At 32.6% G+C, this 19,919-nt stretch overlaps 1 protein-coding gene across 1 annotated transcript in view; it reads left to right on the forward strand.

The window, feature by feature from the left end:
* LOC127714961 (uncharacterized) overlaps positions 1 to 12,710 on the forward strand; it is a 31,529-nt gene extending 18,819 nt beyond the window's left edge. Inside the window, exons 3-4 of the mRNA XM_052220985.1 lie at positions 6,783 to 6,968; positions 9,655 to 12,710. Coding sequence (XP_052076945.1) covers positions 6,783 to 6,968; positions 9,655 to 10,690 — 1,222 coding nt within the window. The 3' untranslated portion in view covers positions 10,691 to 12,710. The remainder of the gene's footprint in view (positions 1 to 6,782; positions 6,969 to 9,654) is intronic.
* Positions 12,711 to 19,919: the final 7,209 nt, after the last annotated feature.

The raw sequence follows: 19,919 nt of genomic DNA on the forward strand, positions 1-19,919 counted from the left end.
TCATTTTATGAATTTGTATATTTTATAGACACTACTTTGGATTAACCTCTTTTTATAATCATTTTCTTTCTATATCAAAATACAGAAAACGTCAACAATGACGAACTCGTCAGTGGTGCTGGAATCTACACAAGACTCGTCAGTGGTGCTGGTTCTACACAAGACTCGTCAGTGGTGCTGAAATCTACACAAGACTCTTCAGTTGTGCTGGAATCTACACAAGACTCGTCAGTGGTGCTGGTTCTACACAATACTCGTCAGTGGTGCTGGTTCTACACAAGACTCGTCAGTGGTGCTGGAATCTACACAAGACTCTTCAGTGGTGCTGGAATCTACACAAGACTCGTCAGTGGTGCTGTATCTACACAAGACTCGTCAGTGGTGCTGGAATCAAAACATTTGGAATGATAAAAATCAAATACTAATTTGAATAAAACTAAAATCTAAACATTAAAAAAAAAGTGCCATATTTTTTAAGCCCAATTATGCCCGAGGTTAGTAACCTTAGTGTATCGGTCGATTTTAAGGTTAATGAACAAGACTCGTCAGAGGTGCTGGAATCTACACAAGACTCGTCAGTGGTGCTGGAATCTACACAAGACTCGTCAGTGGTGTTGGTTCCATACAAGACTCGTCAGTGGTGCGGGAATCAAAACATTTGGAATGATAAAAATCAAATACTAATTTGAATAAAACTAAAATCTAAACATTAAAAAAATGTGCCATATTTTTTAAGCCCAATTATGCCCGAGGTTAATAACCTTAGTGTATCGGTCGATTTTAAGGTTAATTTACAATAAATTTACAAAAAACGCCAGTATCTGGAATTATGATTACTGGGATGGTGATACTATCGGGGATAAACAGTCTACCACTCCAAATTGCGGGAAACAGTATCGCACGTTTGCCTAAATATTATATTGCTAGAGAGTTACGAAGTTTGTGTAATTAAGAATCCACATTAAAACAGAGTTGACGGAATTACAATGGACAAACCCCTAAAGAGTGACAAGGGTGCTATTTTAAAATCTAACCATCGCAAAGGTAGAAAAGTAAAGGCTATGGTATATTACAGATGTTGAAATTTTGTAAATCGATTTAGAATATATGAATAAAGACAAACACACAAACTAAGGTAATTGATTGCACACTAAATGGAGCGAGATCGGCTGTGTCGACAGGGTATTTTTTTCCTGCTATGCATTCAGCATCCACTACGTCAATCGATGATTAATATACGTTTCCTAGACGTCCAGTGGCAAATAGTACAGTAATTACCTAAAATTACAACAGGTAGGTCCTGTAATAGAGGCCACCCGGGATGAAGAACCGGGAAATTTGAACTGCAACTGGAAGGTGAGGGTATATTTGATAGGAGCAGAAATTTGCCTTGCAACAGGCCACCTACGGACCAATCTCTCTACACGAGGCATCGTATTTAAAGTCCCCATTTGACCGGACGTGACTGCGTATTTTTAAATCCCACACAGCCAAACGGACGCCGCTCTTTGGCAATGGTTTAACTGCCGATAGGAGGAAGACCAAAGTGATTATATTTCATTTCCTCAGTCACCCTTTAATTTGGGACCTACGTCAATCGAACTCTTATATCCGTGTCAATAGCAATACAACATCGCGATATGAAGCGGATCGTCAAGTTTAAGTTTCCGTAGTACTAGTATTTTTTTTAACTTCTTAGTTTCCGTAGTATTCCGTATAGCAAATTAACTGGAATATATTAAATTCAAGCACTCAATTAAATGTAGGTTTTCGAGTGACAACACAGTTAAACCAGATTCGTTTTTTTTCTCTCTCTCTCTGTTAGCCTATATTTTTGTATGAATGCTGCTTCATTTAAATACAAAAACAAGTCTTTAAGCTGGAATATACAATTAGTACCAATTGAATTACTAACTATTTGGTAAAATATGAAATCCAATAAACTACAAAACTATGCTGTCGATCAAAAAGTTCTGCATTTTCAAGACGCCGTCGTCGGAGTATTATATAACCAACCTTGTAATTGAGCATTGGGAATAATAATGTAGAGTGTAAATACATCAAACGTTTCTATGTTATTGCAAACTTTTATAATTTTGTGAATTGTAATGTCACTTAGAATGCAGTTTTATTGAGGATATTACGGATAAAGTATGTACTCTGTACTTTCAAAGTAGCTGGAGTGTCTTCCTCCATCTTGGATTTTGAAATAGCAGATAACAATCGGTCTAGTTCTTTAATGAAATGCGCAATTTCGAGAGTAGTATGTAATTCATTTGTAAGACTTTTCATTCTTATATAGATGATTAAGTGTTTTATCATATTTTACGGCTATATTTAAAAAAAAAAAATTTATTTTAATTCAATATTTTTCAAATTTGCCACATAAGGGGAGATAACTCCGATATAGAAACTTTTATAATAGAATGTGTTTTGGATTTACATATTTTATTATGTAACAAGAAATCGAGTCCGGTGACCCCATTTCTTCTTTTTCTTATATCAAAGCATATTATTAGAGCTATCTTCTCATATTTTATCTGGTGACCCATACTTTTTATCATATTTTTGAAAAAAGCATGATATAAACCACATTTTGAAAAAATATTAAAAAATTCTTTAATTTAGACCCCCCCCCCCCCCCCCCCATCTACCTAAAATCTATTTTTTTTTTGTGAATATGGCCTGTTTACACATAAATCTAGTACGGACGGATGTGTTAAATCATAAAAGGGAAACTCGCTTATTGGTGCAGAGAGACAAAATTTATATAGATTTAATTGAGCATTGTTGAAATTAATGATATACATTTAACGATATTTTTCAGCTAGTTTCAATCTGGTTTGAATATAAGTCCCAGTTGACCAGGATATTGATGAACTTGGAAGTTACAAACTTCATTGTTAAACTTTGTTTTGGAAGGTAAGAAGTCATGGACAACTGAATACAAATGAACATTCAGACAATGATTGCCCTTTTTTATATTCTTCCTTCTTTCAAGTCATTTCTATAGTGAATTTTTCGATCTGTTTGGCACGCTAGGCCGTCAGTTTTCTTGTTTGAATTGTTTTACATTTTTCATTTCAGGGTCTTTTATAGCTGACTATGCGGTATGGGCTTTATTCATTGATGAATGCCGTCCGTTGACCTTTAGTTGTTCATTTCTGTGTCATTTGGTCTCTTGTGGAGAGTTGTCTCATTGGCAATCATACCACATCTTCTTATTTAAATATTTACTATTGTACTCGGTATGAAAGGATATCGAGCATCTGTTCTAAAGACAAAGATAATACTTTTAAATCAACTGTATTCTAAGAAATAAGGTCAGTCAAGTTATCGTTAGCTATTTTTACTCATAGGTTTGTGTTGTATCTACTTTGTTTACTTTTTAAAAAAAAAACTTCTTGGTATCAATTAATTTCTTTATTTTTTTTTATAAAGCCCTTTTCTGGAAATATATTCATCAGGAACGTTCAAACCCAGATCTTAGTCAAGAATGTATAAATACCCGAGGATCCATATAACCGAAAGTGACCTAAATAAAATAGCCAAAATGGTTTAAACATTGAATGTCAAAGTCAGAAGACATGTTTTCAAACATACAAGTTTATTAATAAATGAACGATAAAGAACACAATGGTAAATAAACATTTTTTACATAAATATTTATTGAAATATTTACAGTATTGTCACCGGAAGGTATAAGGACAACTGGCGTCTAAAATAAATATAAGGAAGTTTTAATAAGGAAATCGGAATCGTTTTTGCTGCATTATAATGGTGGTTTGTTTTTTTTTCAAATATTTTCTTGTTAACTGAAACGGTAAGTAACTTTCAATGGTGAAGGTTTTTTTCAAACGCAATTGCTTTTTGTTTCATTTGTCGAACACTGAACCTTTACTGTGTTTTTTTTCACTTTATGGACTTCTCCTTATGGAACTGAATTGTTTGCCGCAAACTTGCAGCAGACTTGCTGCAAGCTTGCGGCAAACAAAAAGTTTGCAGGAACACAGAAAATAGTGTTTGCAGATGTTGGCCGCTAGCTGCAAACTTCCGGCAAACATTGCAGCTTTTTGCATGTCAACAACTTCAAATGTAATGTGTAAAATTTATATATTAAAAATAGCTGTACAAAGAATCAAAAAAAGTATGCGATTAAATAAAATAAAACACCAAAACTATAAAATTAAGAACTGTTGAAGTTTTTGCCTAATGAATTTGCAATATAACATATTAGTTCAACAATTTTATACAAGAAACAAATATATCATCTCGTTAAGTTTTTAAAAAAAAACTCACCAAAGATATCAGGCTTATAATTTTGTATGCCAAACGCATGTTTCGTCTACAAAAGACTCATCAGTGACGCTCGAATCAAAACATTTAAATACCAAATACAGTACGAAGTTGATGAGCGACAGTTACATGTGTACTTACACCCCTATTGTTATACTTCATAGTTTCTATTTCTGAAACAAGTGTAAATTGAATAGATCTATTGTTACGAATAACAATGGATTTTGACCACATGGTGTGACGAGCGGGGTTTCTGGAAACCCCTGCTTCTACATCATGAAAACACAGTCCATTGTTATTCATTACAATAGAAATTGATTATTTTTTAAATAGCATGAACATAAGAAATTACTACAAGTTGTTTCAAGATATTAAAAAACACATTTTAAGAAATTCCAATAGCGAAAAAAATATTAAGCACCTATTTTGAATAAAAAAAAATCCTTTGATAGATAGCGTTGAAAAAATAAATAAAATTGTTCGCGTTTGCGAGGAAAAAAAATTCTGACTCCGACAAAAAAATCATACCCCCCACCCCCCCTACCTCCCCCTTCTACCAAATCCAACGCTTGACTCAAAATGTCGTCCGTCGTATACCCGTCCATATTGACAACTGCATATAAGGAGCATATGATGTATTTTTTTTGTGATAAGAATGCACAAAACGGTCAACCTTGAACTTCTGATCCATATTAGCACCAGGATGTAACGGGAATATGCAAAACAGCAACTTTGACATTTGTAAAATCTACTCACTTGTCAAAGTTTGAAAGAACATAGCCAAAGTAAGGTTACTAGTGGGGTTTCATGTAAAAAAAAAAAATTTTCTTATAATTCATGGTTCGATTATGTCAATAAATATGCTATCCATTCTTTTTCATTTTATAATCAATGTTAACAAATATAGGGTTTAGCATTGGATGTAAGTTAGTTATACACCTCGGGATACGGCGTGTCTTATCCAGACACACCTATCCTTCGGTGTATAACTATTACATAAATTGACATCATATCATACATAGAAATTAATGTGAATAAAACTTATCATGTAACGCAGATTAAGCAGGGTAAATGTATCACTTTTGACTATCCGCACTTATACAACGATATGTCATCATATAGCAACATATTCATCCATTATGTAGTATTAAATTGACTTCTACTCGTGAAAAATAATGCCCATGAAATTAACAAAATCAAACCAAAAAAAACTTGTTTTATATTAATAGAAATTCAATGATTACATATAGATTAACAAAAAAAACAACTCTATACAATTTTCATATGCCTACAAGTCTTAGAGTCTGTTATTCAGTGGTAGTCGTGTGTTGCCGTCTGCCATAATTTTGTTTTTTTGTTATTGCGTGAACCCTTCATGATCCATGCATATAGATTGTTGGCTTATGAATGCACTGTGACATTCGGAATATATCACGTGTTATTGCGGAATGCATCCATACATGCTATAATCAACACGAAAATTAAAAGAAAAAAAAACCAAAACATTTGATGGTCATATTAATATGTATTGCCTTCTTATGGCGTTCACATACTCATTACCGTCTTAATTATATAAAAATGAAATATATACAAAAAGATAAATATCTACACTTATAAGTATTTGATAAAAAAAAAACTCAAACAATACTATTAAAGCACAAAAATGATGTAATGGAAAGGAAGGGTATAAGTAAGTTAATTCAAATTAGATTATTGATGTGAAAGCCATGTAGTTTTTTGTGTTTCATTGTTCTTTGGTGTTCCGTTTTGTCAATTTAATTATTTTTACTGTGTTGAGTTTTTGAAGGCATATGTACAGCAGTTGGTCTTTTCTCCATTTTAAAATTTTTATTGAATTTTTCTTTTTCTTTTTATGTTTCAGATGTGATGTGATCTAAAAATATGGCTCAAAGTGCAAAACAAAATGTCTGTGAAATGTGCAGGAGCGCACGTGGAAGCCAATTTTGTTTAGATTGCAATCAGTATTTTTGTCTAAATTGCAAAACGAGTCATTTGCGAATTGCTGTTTGTCGAGATCATTGTTTTAAGAACTCTGAAAGTGCGACATCAGACACATCACTCTTCTGTCAAGACCATAACGAATCATATGTCTTTGTTTGTGACGAATGTAAAATATGCACAGTAAAAAGCCACAAAGGGCACTCAATGGCGGATATTGAAGAAACTGTTTCAAAAAAGAAAAAAATGATTTTAGCTTATCTAAATTCAACCCTTAATACTGACGAAGTCCTTGAACTTGAAAATAGTGGTAATCAGATATGTCAATACGAAGTCATGTTAAATGAAAGCGTAAATTCAACAGAAGAAAGTATTCAAAGAGGTGGCGAGGTGATAAAAATGTCGGTTGATAAAGTGGTTGATCAGATGATACAAGAGTTAAATACAAAGTCATCAAACCAGAAAGTTTTGTTAAATGAAGCAGTGAAGAAGACAAATGATGCCAAGGAATTTACCAAAAGTCTAAGGTGTAAGGAGGCAGAAATTAGGACAAGCAAAGACACTATTGGTTTACTACTTGAAATGAAGTCATTAGAATGCAGTTTTGGAAAGATAAAAATTCCTTATATCCCAACACCACTCACTTTTAAGTACACAAAGTCGATGGCCAAAGAAGATGATATCAGAGCATTGATGGGCAAAGTTGAAATCAAGTCAGTCACATTTTCAGATTACATATACAAATAAATGCCTAAGAATGTAACTTCAACACTTTAACACGCTAATGAGTGTTATAAAAATAGTTTTATATTTTAAATATTCACGCTAAACAAGTTAGCTTCATCCGGCGCGTGCTGCCATCCAATAGCATGTTAAAGTTACATTCTTGGGCATTTATATAATTTAATTCAGTAAATGCATCAGTTTATTTTCTAACTTATCAACTCCTATATATATTGAATGTTGATTGTTGCTATTTTTAGAAAGAAAATGATTACATTCAAGTTGTCCATTTTTTATAAAGATATAGGTTGATTTCATCTGTTTTAATACATATCTTTACAAATGCATATCCGCAAATCGTAATAAGATGAAGAACTAGACCTTCCTTCACCATGTTCACTATTTTGGATATCTAAACTACATAAGTGTCCTTACAAACAACGTTATATTGCTGGGTTTTCCAAGTGCTCCACGAAACTTCTTTCTGAATTATCAACGTAGAGTAATTTGTAAATTTTATCACCAATCAAAGCCGGGCTTCAAAGTTTTGTGAAACTACCTACTCCAGAGGTGGCGTGAATCAGATGTGAATACTAAAAAATTCCAAAGATCTTTAAGAGTACATACAATATTAATCTATGACTCTTTCATCTTGCAATAGTATTAAAACATTTGACTTTTCTACACTTTCACAAGTATTCCCCATTCCAAACTTAAAGACAAGAAAGAGTTGGTCCTGCGTAGTTTCATAAAAAAGAATGGCCTACGTAGATACAAGTTTCTTGTCTAAGGGAGTCAATAGAATAAGTCAAATGAAACGGCCCGGTTACGAGATTATTCCGGGGTTCATAATTAATCATAATATCACGTACTAAAAATATAAATCACTTTACCAAGACATATACCTATCTTAAAGATGATATGCTGTACGTGCACTGTAATAAAAACAGGGAAAAAAAGGTTTACAGCAGTGCAGACGACAGCGTGTTATTACATACATACAGAGTGATGTCCTTTTGGAAAAGGTTGAAAAACATGATATCCAGTTTTTATGTTATAGTGTAATTCATATATGATAGAAAATTCTAATTTTATACAAATTGCCAAATTCATACCTAAGAAAACAAAAAGAACCAATTATTCAACTGTTGCTAATCACTAATTTTGTTGCTATGCTGTTGATAAACATAAACTACAATTGAATAAATAACTTTTATTCCTTACTGTTACTTCTTCTTATACGAAAATAAAATTACAAATTCCTTTTGATGGTTGTCTTTAACTGAATCATTTATAGCTGTCGCTAAGCAACATGTGTGATGCTAAGCTCAATATGAACTTAGGAAAAGAATGACGATAGCATATAGGAATGAAAAACCGTTTATGGAAGCTAAATCTTCAAACAGTGCTATATTTGTATCAGAGGGCAAAAAATAACAAATTTTTGAACCGTTGCTAAGCATTGTTTTTGTTGCTATTTTGTTGCTAAGCATTTAGTAAACTGAAATTGATGTGACTTTTCACTTGAGGTTATTCTTTAACAAACAATCCTATTTGAAATTATGCTAATTTGTATCGATAAAACAATTCATAAGTGATTATTTGGTTATTTAATAAAAACCATTGCTAGGCAACCTTCTTTTCACCGGGACATCAAAAAACATTGTACACTCAAGCTTCTATACACAGGTTATCAATAATAAAAATTTATAAATTTATTTGTGGAGGGGACCAAAAACGCCCGTTATCATACCTTGTCCTTTTAGTACTGAGTATACAGAAAGTGCAAGTGATTTTGTTTTTATATCATTTCATGATTTAAATCTATTACCTGTATACTTCTAATTATTGATTGTTTCTCCAATCACTTATAATACATAATAAACAGTGTACAACTTCACCAAATATAGGTAAATCAAAGAAAGCTAATTAATGATCATTAATAAATACAAAAGTCTATTTTAGAAAAAAATATCATTCTTCTTCATTTTTTTGGGTTTTTTTTTAAATTGTCTGATTAATAATGGCGTAAATAAAACCCTGGGGTTTATACATAGTTTATACGTAGTCAAATGCCTATTACAAATGCAATACTACATTATTTTAAGGATTTTGTTTCTGGGAGAGGGTATAAAATGTATGTACAAACTTCATGTCTCAATGACAGATCCTCATGAATTATGACGCTCCTGGCATAAAACTACATAGATTTACCTGATATTCATTGATGAGTAAGCTGTATTGCTTTATGAATTAACATTGTATCTTTCATCATTCAATTTAAATCATCATTGAAACATGCGAAATATCTCATGAAGATATCATTTGGTTAGAGAAGAATACACACAATAACCCTATGATGCATAAGTACTAGTAAAACTACAAAAACAAACGTACACGCTTTGGCAACTACATGTAGCAGAAAATATAATAACAGTAATCAGAGATATGATAACTAATACATATTCTATCTAGGACATACGCGTTTTGAAAACAATACACCAATCAGGGCTAGTTTTTTTTCTACGAATGGCTCTCTGGCTGTCATCTTTTCAATACTAAATCAGCTTGTATTGCTAGACAGAATTTAGTAAAGCGTCATTTTACCCTTAAAGAACAAAACGTTTACTTTAAAAAATAATAAACAAAAAAACCCATTTTTTTTTCACATTACAGAGTAAGACGTGTCTTTGTAGATGAAGAAGATGTGTTGTCAGGTACAGTTTTCGAATCTGTACTCAGCCATGGAACAACATTAAGAAATGAAATTTGTATGTTGGAGGGTAAACTGAAGACTTTAAAAAATAAAAATGATACACAAGCACTGATCTTTTTTTACAAAAATCAGATGATGAATGAATTAAGTAGATCCGATATTCCGAAAATTGTTCGAGTTTTCATAGAAATCAAATCAAACAAGAGACCTTTCGTTATGTCGTCGGTTGAAGAATTGAATATGCACGTGTCAGGGTTAGTCCTAGCTGTTACTAAAGATCGACCCGAAGCTGATGTTGTTATAATTGACAACGTGGAATTACCAAATAATATTTATACATCTTGGGTTAAAAGTGGATCGCATTATGCAGCGGAAATTGCCCTTGGTCAAAATTTTAAAGGAACATCCAAGCTAAAGCAAGCAGCTTCGATGCTTGCAATTCTACAAGGCATAGGATTTCATCATGAGATGACGAGATTGTACTCGACACTTGCAAAAAGTAAGATACAAGATAAAAACCAGAGCCAAATCATCAAGAGATTTGATCCGTATAGTATTCTTTTGTTAGGGTCGATAAATCTGATTGAAAAGGGTGTTTGGACTTTTCAAGTAGAAGATCAAAACATTGAAGGCTTAAGTGAGCTCGATAAGGTCGTCCTTAACTTACTATTTCCTCCATGTATTACTAATGATTACAAACCAAAAGTAAGCAAAGAAACTGGGTTCTTGTATTGCGGACGAAGAGTAATGACAAACCACAATCATCCCGCAACATCACGTACTAATGGACACTGTGGTCCAGACAACGGTGCAAACTGTCCATCTTGTAGAACTATTAAAGAGCAAACAATCAGTAAAATGCAGCGGCTTGGTACATTAGGTAAATTCCAAGGTTGGAGTGGCATGGTTTATTGCAACAGTTCAAAAAAGAATTGCGGACCAAGTTACGGGAAACCTTGCCAGTCATGTTATAATAATGTTCTTACTGCAGTCTAGTTTGCTGTTAATGCATGTTTATACCTGTGTTTACATGGTGTATGAAAAAGGTCACGCGTAATTAAAGAACAATTTAACCCTTAGACAGAACAAGACGCATTCATTGCCATAGTGTTAATTTTTGTTTTCATTTTGTAGATATCATTCTTTCATGTAACATTTCCCTTGTGTCATAAAGATGATGTATCATCAGTAATAGTTTAGTGATAAGAGCTTCCAATTTGACCATTTGTTTTCTGTTAACCGAAATTGATAAAAGTGCATTCGAATCATTTGTACTATACTGATAAGTTATCTAACATATATCATGTACATTTTGTCTAAATAATCGTATTGTTTTATGTGTATCTTGCAATACAATTGTCGGTAAGTTATGTCTTTTTTCAAGTTTGTCACTGATGAGTCTTTTGTATACGAAACGCGCATCTGGCGTAGAAAATTATAAGCACGGTTTCTTTGATGAGGTTTGTTGCCCTATTTAATTCACGGTAGGTATAGTGTCCGGCTGGGATCTTGGTTTTTTAGAGTGATTTGATCGGTTTTTTTCGAGTGTGACCACTTTTTTTCGAGTGAATATGATCAATAATGTAAACAAACCGACTTCCTTTCTGATAAAACGTGAAAAAGATGCTAGAACCTGATATACAAGATTGTAGAAGGTAAATTAGTATTTTTGATAAAAAATATTATCAACCCTACATTATTTTGATTTAAAAACGTTAAATTTAGCCTTAGAATGCTTTAATCCAAAATATAGATTAAAGCCATTTTATACACATACCAATGCACATGGAATCTATATATATTTAGATATACAGACACTTTACAAAAATTCTTGAATTTGCATTGAAAAGGACATTTTGGAGAGTAAATTCATTTGTATATGTCCGTGTTATTTCGAGAGCAGTCCGTGTTTTTTCGAGTGTGTCCTTGTTTTATCGAGTGAAAAAACAAAATTCATATGGCATAAAATTTAATATGTCAGTTTATTTACGTTTAAAAAATAATGAAAAGGTTCAAATAAAGTACTTTTCAAAGCACGAAACTATGCAAAACCAATTTGATAATGCTGCATTAGCACGTACAATTCATTAGAAGTCATCAGTAGTAGGGGAACACTGTCATCGTTCATTTGCATTCAGAAATCTTCATGGTAGTGTATCGATATTGATTTCATACAGTAAATATATCGTGATGTAAACAATCTTTATGCGAACTCAAACATGTTGGACTGAGACGTACGTACACATAGTGTAAAGCGGGTAAATGTGTTTTTTTTTACAGAAAATATATCCTTAATGTTTCATTTACTATTTGTCTTGATGGTAATACTAGCTATCTTGGTGTAATGAGGAGTGTACAGAATTTTACACAGGTGTTGCAAATCTTTACACCCTGAGGAGCAGCCGAAGGGCGTATGCATTTTCAACACCGGTGTAAAATTCCGTACACCCCTGATTGCACCAAGATTACGAATTAATTTCTTATTTAGCGTTCGTTTACTATTTTTATTCCCGGGAATACAATTGAAATCTTATGACGAACTTCCACTACACATTTTTCAACACCGACGTTGCTGTGCATTATCAAATACTATCTATTTATTTTTTTTTATTTGTGGACAGTTTGAAAATTTAATTATTAGGGGAATATTGGAGAATATTTTTTTTCTTCACCTGGATTTTTTTTTTGTTTTTTGCATTTTTTTTAATATATTTTTTTTATTATTTCTATGATTACTTTTTTCCAAGATTTTAATTTTCATAATTTGTGGAAAACATTTTTTGAGGGAAATTTTTGGCATAATTTTGTATCCCCTATTGAACTAGGGTGGGGTGTTATCTACACCCGGGTGATTAACCAATCAGATTGCAAGATTCGTGCTTCTTAAGATATAATGTGTTATCGTTCTAGAAATGGAAATCAAGAACAATGTTCAACTGCTCCTACTGTGAAGAGTAGTCTGATCAAGCGTACTATACTATGATTGGTCACACAGTAATAAAGCACCACACATTTATTCATTTTTTGATTATTATTTCAAAAGGATCGTATTGAAGGTTACAGATTATTTATTTCGTTGTTAATTAAATACATTGGACAGGTCGGGAACACTACCTTATATGGATATGCATAAATAATTATACTAATGTCCTCGCAAATATAATTGTTCAGTTACGTATGACGCAATTGTTTTTACCTGGGTGTTTGACCAATTCAATAAATGGGTAACAATGCATGATGGACTACTACGTGTTGACGATCAACCGAGAACACGTGTTATTTACTGAAATATAACAGATTTTTTCATGCATTGTGAATAAACAATTTCGCTTAGTTTTTCAACTTTTGCATCAACATTTATAGTTCGTGATATAAAGTATTCGTTCCATGCTCAGATTAACGAGTAGTTGTTTCTATGCGAAGAAACGAGTGTTAGAAATACCCGAAACATAGCCATTAATATTATTGATGATTAAACGAAGATTTTAGATATATATTCTTCCACAAGACAGCAACGAAACAACAGTGAAAAACACAATTATCCATAAGATCAACATTGAATTTATTCAGATAGTTAAAAAATAAGGGATCCTGGAATTTTAAGTGGGTTCGCAAAAAAGGGGAACACTTAATGTGTGTCAAATATCGGTTGGGGTCACTAAAAATGTCCCAGCTTTTCACATAATTGATGTAATTATATTGGATATACTTTATGATTAAAAAATCATTTAAATATAGGAAGGGTGCATGTGTATTTATTACGTTGTCTCTAAGAAACAAACACAAATACCTTTCAAAAAGGTTTGGTTTTCCATTATCTTGAAAAGAGATATTTTCTATAGAATTTCATAAACTTAAGTATTTTAACCCTAAACCAAATATAAGTTGCACAATGGACTTTTATGATAACGAATCAAAAAAAGATTCATTAAAATTTTAATCATGAGTTGCGGATACAATATGGGTTCCCAATATGTTTTACCAAATAATATTTATACATCTTGGGTTAAAAGTGGATCGCATTATGCAGCGGAAATTGCCCTTGGTCAAAATTTTAAAGGAACATCCAAGCTAAAGCAAGCAGCTTCGATGCTTGCAATTCTACAAGGCATAGGATTTCATCATGAGATGACGAGATTGTACTCGACACTTGCAAAAAGTAAGATACAAGATAAAAACCAGAGCCAAATCATCAAGAGATTTGATCCGTATAGTATTCTTTTGTTAGGGTCGATAAATCTGATTGAAAAGGGTGTTTGGACTTTTCAAGTAGAAGATCAAAACATTGAAGGCTTAAGTGAGCTCGATAAGGTCGTCCTTAACTTACTATTTCCTCCATGTATTACTAATGATTACAAACCAAAAGTAAGCAAAGAAACTGGGTTCTTGTATTGCGGACGAAGAGTAATGACAAACCACAATCATCCCGCAACATCACGTACTAATGGACACTGTGGTCCAGACAACGGTGCAAACTGTCCATCTTGTAGAACTATTAAAGAGCAAACAATCAGTAAAATGCAGCGGCTTGGTACATTAGGTAAATTCCAAGGTTGGAGTGGCATGGTTTATTGCAACAGTTCAAAAAAGAATTGCGGACCAAGTTACGGGAAACCTTGCCAGTCATGTTATAATAATGTTCTTACTGCAGTCTAGTTTGCTGTTAATGCATGTTTATACCTGTGTTTACATGGTGTATGAAAAAGGTCACGCGTAATTAAAGAACAATTTAACCCTTAGACAGAACAAGACGCATTCATTGCCATAGTGTTAATTTTTGTTTTCATTTTGTAGATATCATTCTTTCATGTAACATTTCCCTTGTGTCATAAAGATGATGTATCATCAGTAATAGTTTAGTGATAAGAGCTTCCAATTTGACCATTTGTTTTCTGTTAACCGAAATTGATAAAAGTGCATTCGAATCATTTGTACTATACTGATAAGTTATCTAACATATATCATGTACATTTTGTCTAAATAATCGTATTGTTTTATGTGTATCTTGCAATACAATTGTCGGTAAGTTATGTCTTTTTTCAAGTTTGTCACTGATGAGTCTTTTGTATACGAAACGCGCATCTGGCGTAGAAAATTATAAGCACGGTTTCTTTGATGAGGTTTGTTGCCCTATTTAATTCACGGTAGGTATAGTGTCCGGCTGGGATCTTGGTTTTTTAGAGTGATTTGATCGGTTTTTTTCGAGTGTGACCACTTTTTTTCGAGTGAATATGATCAATAATGTAAACAAACCGACTTCCTTTCTGATAAAACGTGAAAAAGATGCTAGAACCTGATATACAAGATTGTAGAAGGTAAATTAGTATTTTTGATAAAAAATATTATCAACCCTACATTATTTTGATTTAAAAACGTTAAATTTAGCCTTAGAATGCTTTAATCCAAAATATAGATTAAAGCCATTTTATACACATACCAATGCACATGGAATCTATATATATTTAGATATACAGACACTTTACAAAAATTCTTGAATTTGCATTGAAAAGGACATTTTGGAGAGTAAATTCATTTGTATATGTCCGTGTTATTTCGAGAGCAGTCCGTGTTTTTTCGAGTGTGTCCTTGTTTTATCGAGTGAAAAAACAAAATTCATATGGCATAAAATTTAATATGTCAGTTTATTTACGTTTAAAAAATAATGAAAAGGTTCAAATAAAGTACTTTTCAAAGCACGAAACTATGCAAAACCAATTTGATAATGCTGCATTAGCACGTACAATTCATTAGAAGTCATCAGTAGTAGGGGAACACTGTCATCGTTCATTTGCATTCAGAAATCTTCATGGTAGTGTATCGATATTGATTTCATACAGTAAATATATCGTGATGTAAACAATCTTTATGCGAACTCAAACATGTTGGACTGAGACGTACGTACACATAGTGTAAAGCGGGTAAATGTGTTTTTTTTTACAGAAAATATATCCTTAATGTTTCATTTACTATTTGTCTTGATGGTAATACTAGCTATCTTGGTGTAATGAGGAGTGTACAGAATTTTACACAGGTGTTGCAAATCTTTACACCCTGAGGAGCAGCCGAAGGGCGTATGCATTTTCAACACCGGTGTAAAATTCCGTACACCCCTGATTGCACCAAGATTACGAATTAATTTCTTATTTAGCGTTCGTTTACTATTTTTATTCCCGGGAATACAATTGAAATCTTATGACGAACTTCCACTACACATTTTTCAACACCGACGTTGCTGTGCATTATCAAATACTATCTATTTATTTTTTTTTATTTGTGGACAGTTTGAAAATTTAATTATTAGGGGAATATTGGAGAATATTTTTTTTCTTCACCTGGATTTTTTTTTTGTTTTTTGCATTTTTTTTAATATATTTTTTTTATTATTTCTATGATTACTTTTTTCCAAGATTTTAATTTTCATAATTTGTGGAAAACATTTTTTGAGGGAAATTTTTGGCATAATTTTGTATCCCCTATTGAACTAGGGTGGGGTGTTATCTACACCCGGGTGATTAACCCATAAGATTGCAAGATTCGTGCTTCTTAAGATATAATGTGTTATCGTTCTAGAAATGGAAATCAAGAACAATGTTCAACTGCTCCTACTGTGAAGAGTAGTCTGATCAAGCGTACTATACTATGATTGGTCACACAGTAATAAAGCACCACACATTTATTCATTTTTTGATTATTATTTCAAAAGGATCGTATTGAAGGTTACAGATTATTTATTTCGTTGTTAATTAAATACATTGGACAGGTCGGGAACACTACCTTATATGGATATGCATAAATAATTATACTAATGTCCTCGCAAATATAATTGTTCAGTTACGTATGACGCAATTGTTTTTACCTGGGTGTTTGACCAATTCAATAAATGGGTAACAATGCATGATGGACTACTACGTGTTGACGATCAACCGAGAACACGTGTTATTTACTGAAATATAACAGATTTTTTCATGCATTGTGAATAAACAATTTCGCTTAGTTTTTCAACTTTTGCATCAACATTTATAGTTCGTGATATAAAGTATTCGTTCCATGCTCAGATTAACGAGTAGTTGTTTCTATGCGAAGAAACGAGTGTTAGAAATACCCGAAACATAGCCATTAATATTATTGATGATTAAACGAAGATTTTAGATATATATTCTTCCACAAGACAGCAACGAAACAACAGTGAAAAACACAATTATCCATAAGATCAACATTGAATTTATTCAGATAGTTAAAAAATAAGGGATCCTGGAATTTTAAGTGGGTTCGCAAAAAAGGGGAACACTTAATGTGTGTCAAATATCGGTTGGGGTCACTAAAAATGTCCCAGCTTTTCACATAATTGATGTAATTATATTGGATATACTTTATGATTAAAAAATCATTTAAATATAGGAAGGGTGCATGTGTATTTATTACGTTGTCTCTAAGAAACAAACACAAATACCTTTCAAAAAGGTTTGGTTTTCCATTATCTTGAAAAGAGATATTTTCTATAGAATTTCATAAACTTAAGTATTTTAACCCTAAACCAAATATAAGTTGCACAATGGACTTTTATGATAACGAATCAAAAAAAGATTCATTAAAATTTTAATCATGAGTTGCGGATACAATATGGGTTCCCAATATGTTTTAGGAAATAGAAACCCCAAAAATAATTTTGACCAAAATCAAAAAATATGAAGTGGAAAAATGGCATTGTATGGTCAGGAATATGAAGTTTCATTTCATTATGATAAGTGGCTAAGGAGGTTGGAATTGTGAATACAAACACGGAATTTAAGACGGACGGGACAGCCGGACGGACGGACTCCCATCACTCTATACCCATGCTAAACCATGAATGTATAAATATAAATAGGTGATCTAGTGATCAAAGATACCCCCGCTTACAAAAAACTATTTCATGGCACAAAAATTAAAGTTAAATGAATTTTGGCTTGTAATCTATGTTTCATCTTTATTTATTCTAAAAAGATTTTATCAAAAGATATTAATTTTTCGTATGGGTCAAATAACATATTTTTTCTTTGGAGCTCTTAACTTCATAATACTTTATTTTCCGGTAATATGTATTTAAATTAATAACAACTGAAATCCATAAACTTTAAGGCCCAGTTCGTTCAGAATGGCGCGGTTCATTCATAATGGCCAGGTGTAAGTCTGTAATGGACTGGTTTCGCTTTTATTGATAAAGGTATTTTGGGATAAAATTGGCAACAGACGGAATTCATTTACGGACAAATGTGTACAAAACATGTTAAGCTATTTACCGTCCCCATTTTTTATTACATATTTTTTTGTGTTTTTCGAAGCAGCAGTGTTCTTGAATGGCAATAATTTTCTATTATACAGGATACAAGAAAAACAAGAGTATATATAGTTAGAGGAATGTAACCCATTCCTTCAAACCGTTTTGACAGGATTCAAAGAGCTCGAATGATTTTTATACCGGACATTGGTCACTTCTTTGGAAATTTCACTATTTCACGTGAATTTAATGCACAGGTACAATGCATAACAATGAACAAAACCTGTTCAACTACTTTTACAAGGCGAAAAAGAAAGTCGAATCGTGTAATCAATAAACAATATTTTTTTAATCAGAGCATGAAAATGGAACATTATGTTATATATTTTACATTTAATACATTTGCTGAACAAAAATATTTATTATGATAGTCCCAGACACTATATAATATGACAGTTTTCCCACTAATTCCACGTGTTTTAAGTGGTAGTAAACTCGTAGTAGCCCACAATGCATTGTAGTTCATTGTGTCGATTGGTCAGTTTTTCAAAGCCATGTTTAACTTCTATTTGGGAAATTACTATGCAAATATGTACTGACGTTAGGAAATCTAACGTTCCTGACATGTTAGACAAGTCCCTGAGTTTATCATTAGGTCACTAGTCAGTACTTCGGTACTGACATGATTTTAAAATTATTTACCTCTAAGGGGGATAGCGGAATATAATTATTGTCACTTAAGTCCTCTTCCGACCGACCCTTGCCATAGTGGGACGTCCGTTTGGCTGTGTGGGATGTTCAAGTATGCAGCCACGTCCGGACAGAATGAGGCGTGTAGAGAGAGTGTTACGCTCATTGCTCCTTAAGAACCCTTGCAACAGCTCTTTGAAGGGTCTGCAGGTGGCCTGTTGCAAGGCAAAATTTCTGTCCATATCTAATATAATCTCATTTTTAGTAGCAATCTAAATTTCCCGACCTTTATCCCGAAAGTCCTCTGTTACAGGACCTACTTATTGGATTTATTGTTAATTTGTTCTCGTCCTGAACATGAATGACACATTTGCCACTAGACATTAAGCAACCAGCAACCGATCATTTAGAATTGTCTGTTTATAAATTAAAATTTGTTAAAGAGGTTAAGGTTTCAACTCCATTAGGCAAAGTTGACCTTGGATGGATTTGGCTATTTTTTTATGTCCTTTTGGTCATATAGCATAAAATCATAAAGTGTTGTTTTTAATTTTTATTAGATATTCCATTCAATTCAAATGTTATTGTAATTTATTTATTTAGTTTTTTTTTTGTGTTTTTATAGGGGGCGGTGTGGGGGGGGGGGGGGGGGTGGTTCTTTTAGTAGAATTTTTGGGTTTATATTGAATTTTCCTGATTGTTTACTCATTTTTCTTAATTTTCTTGCTCCTATGTTTTTTCGTCCGTCACTGTAATATACATTGTATGTACAATCATAAAATATTAATGACTGTAAAATCAAAGGTACACATGTTACACATGGTTAAATTTGATGAACATAGTAATCTGTTTTTGTGACTTATTAAGACTATATCATAGTGTCCTTCGCTAAATTACAGTTACAAACTAGTTACAATTTTTAAGCCAAAGAATGTCTTTTTTCTTATTCAAATTTTCTTCAAAAAATCCGCACCATTTGTTGAAAAACCCGGACGTTTTATTGTTGCTCTTGAAAAAACACGGACAATATAAAACACTGTATATTAGTGAACTAAAAGGAAATTCTGCGTCATTTGTGTTCAAAACATGTATAGCATTCAGAATAAGATGAGCAATCACGACTAAAAGTATTATACTCGCAAAATAGCAGTAAATCGATCTGATCGCATGTAAATTCACTCTAAAAAACCTGATCTACTTTCGAAAAAAGTGGACCGATTCAATCGAAAAACAAGATCTCCGCCGGACACTATACCTACCGTGCATACGGTGTAAATA

Source organism: Mytilus californianus, unplaced genomic scaffold (assembly GCF_021869535.1).
Source record: "Mytilus californianus isolate M0D057914Y unplaced genomic scaffold, xbMytCali1.0.p SCAF_9, whole genome shotgun sequence".
Lineage (NCBI taxonomy): Eukaryota > Metazoa > Mollusca > Bivalvia > Mytilida > Mytilidae > Mytilus > Mytilus californianus.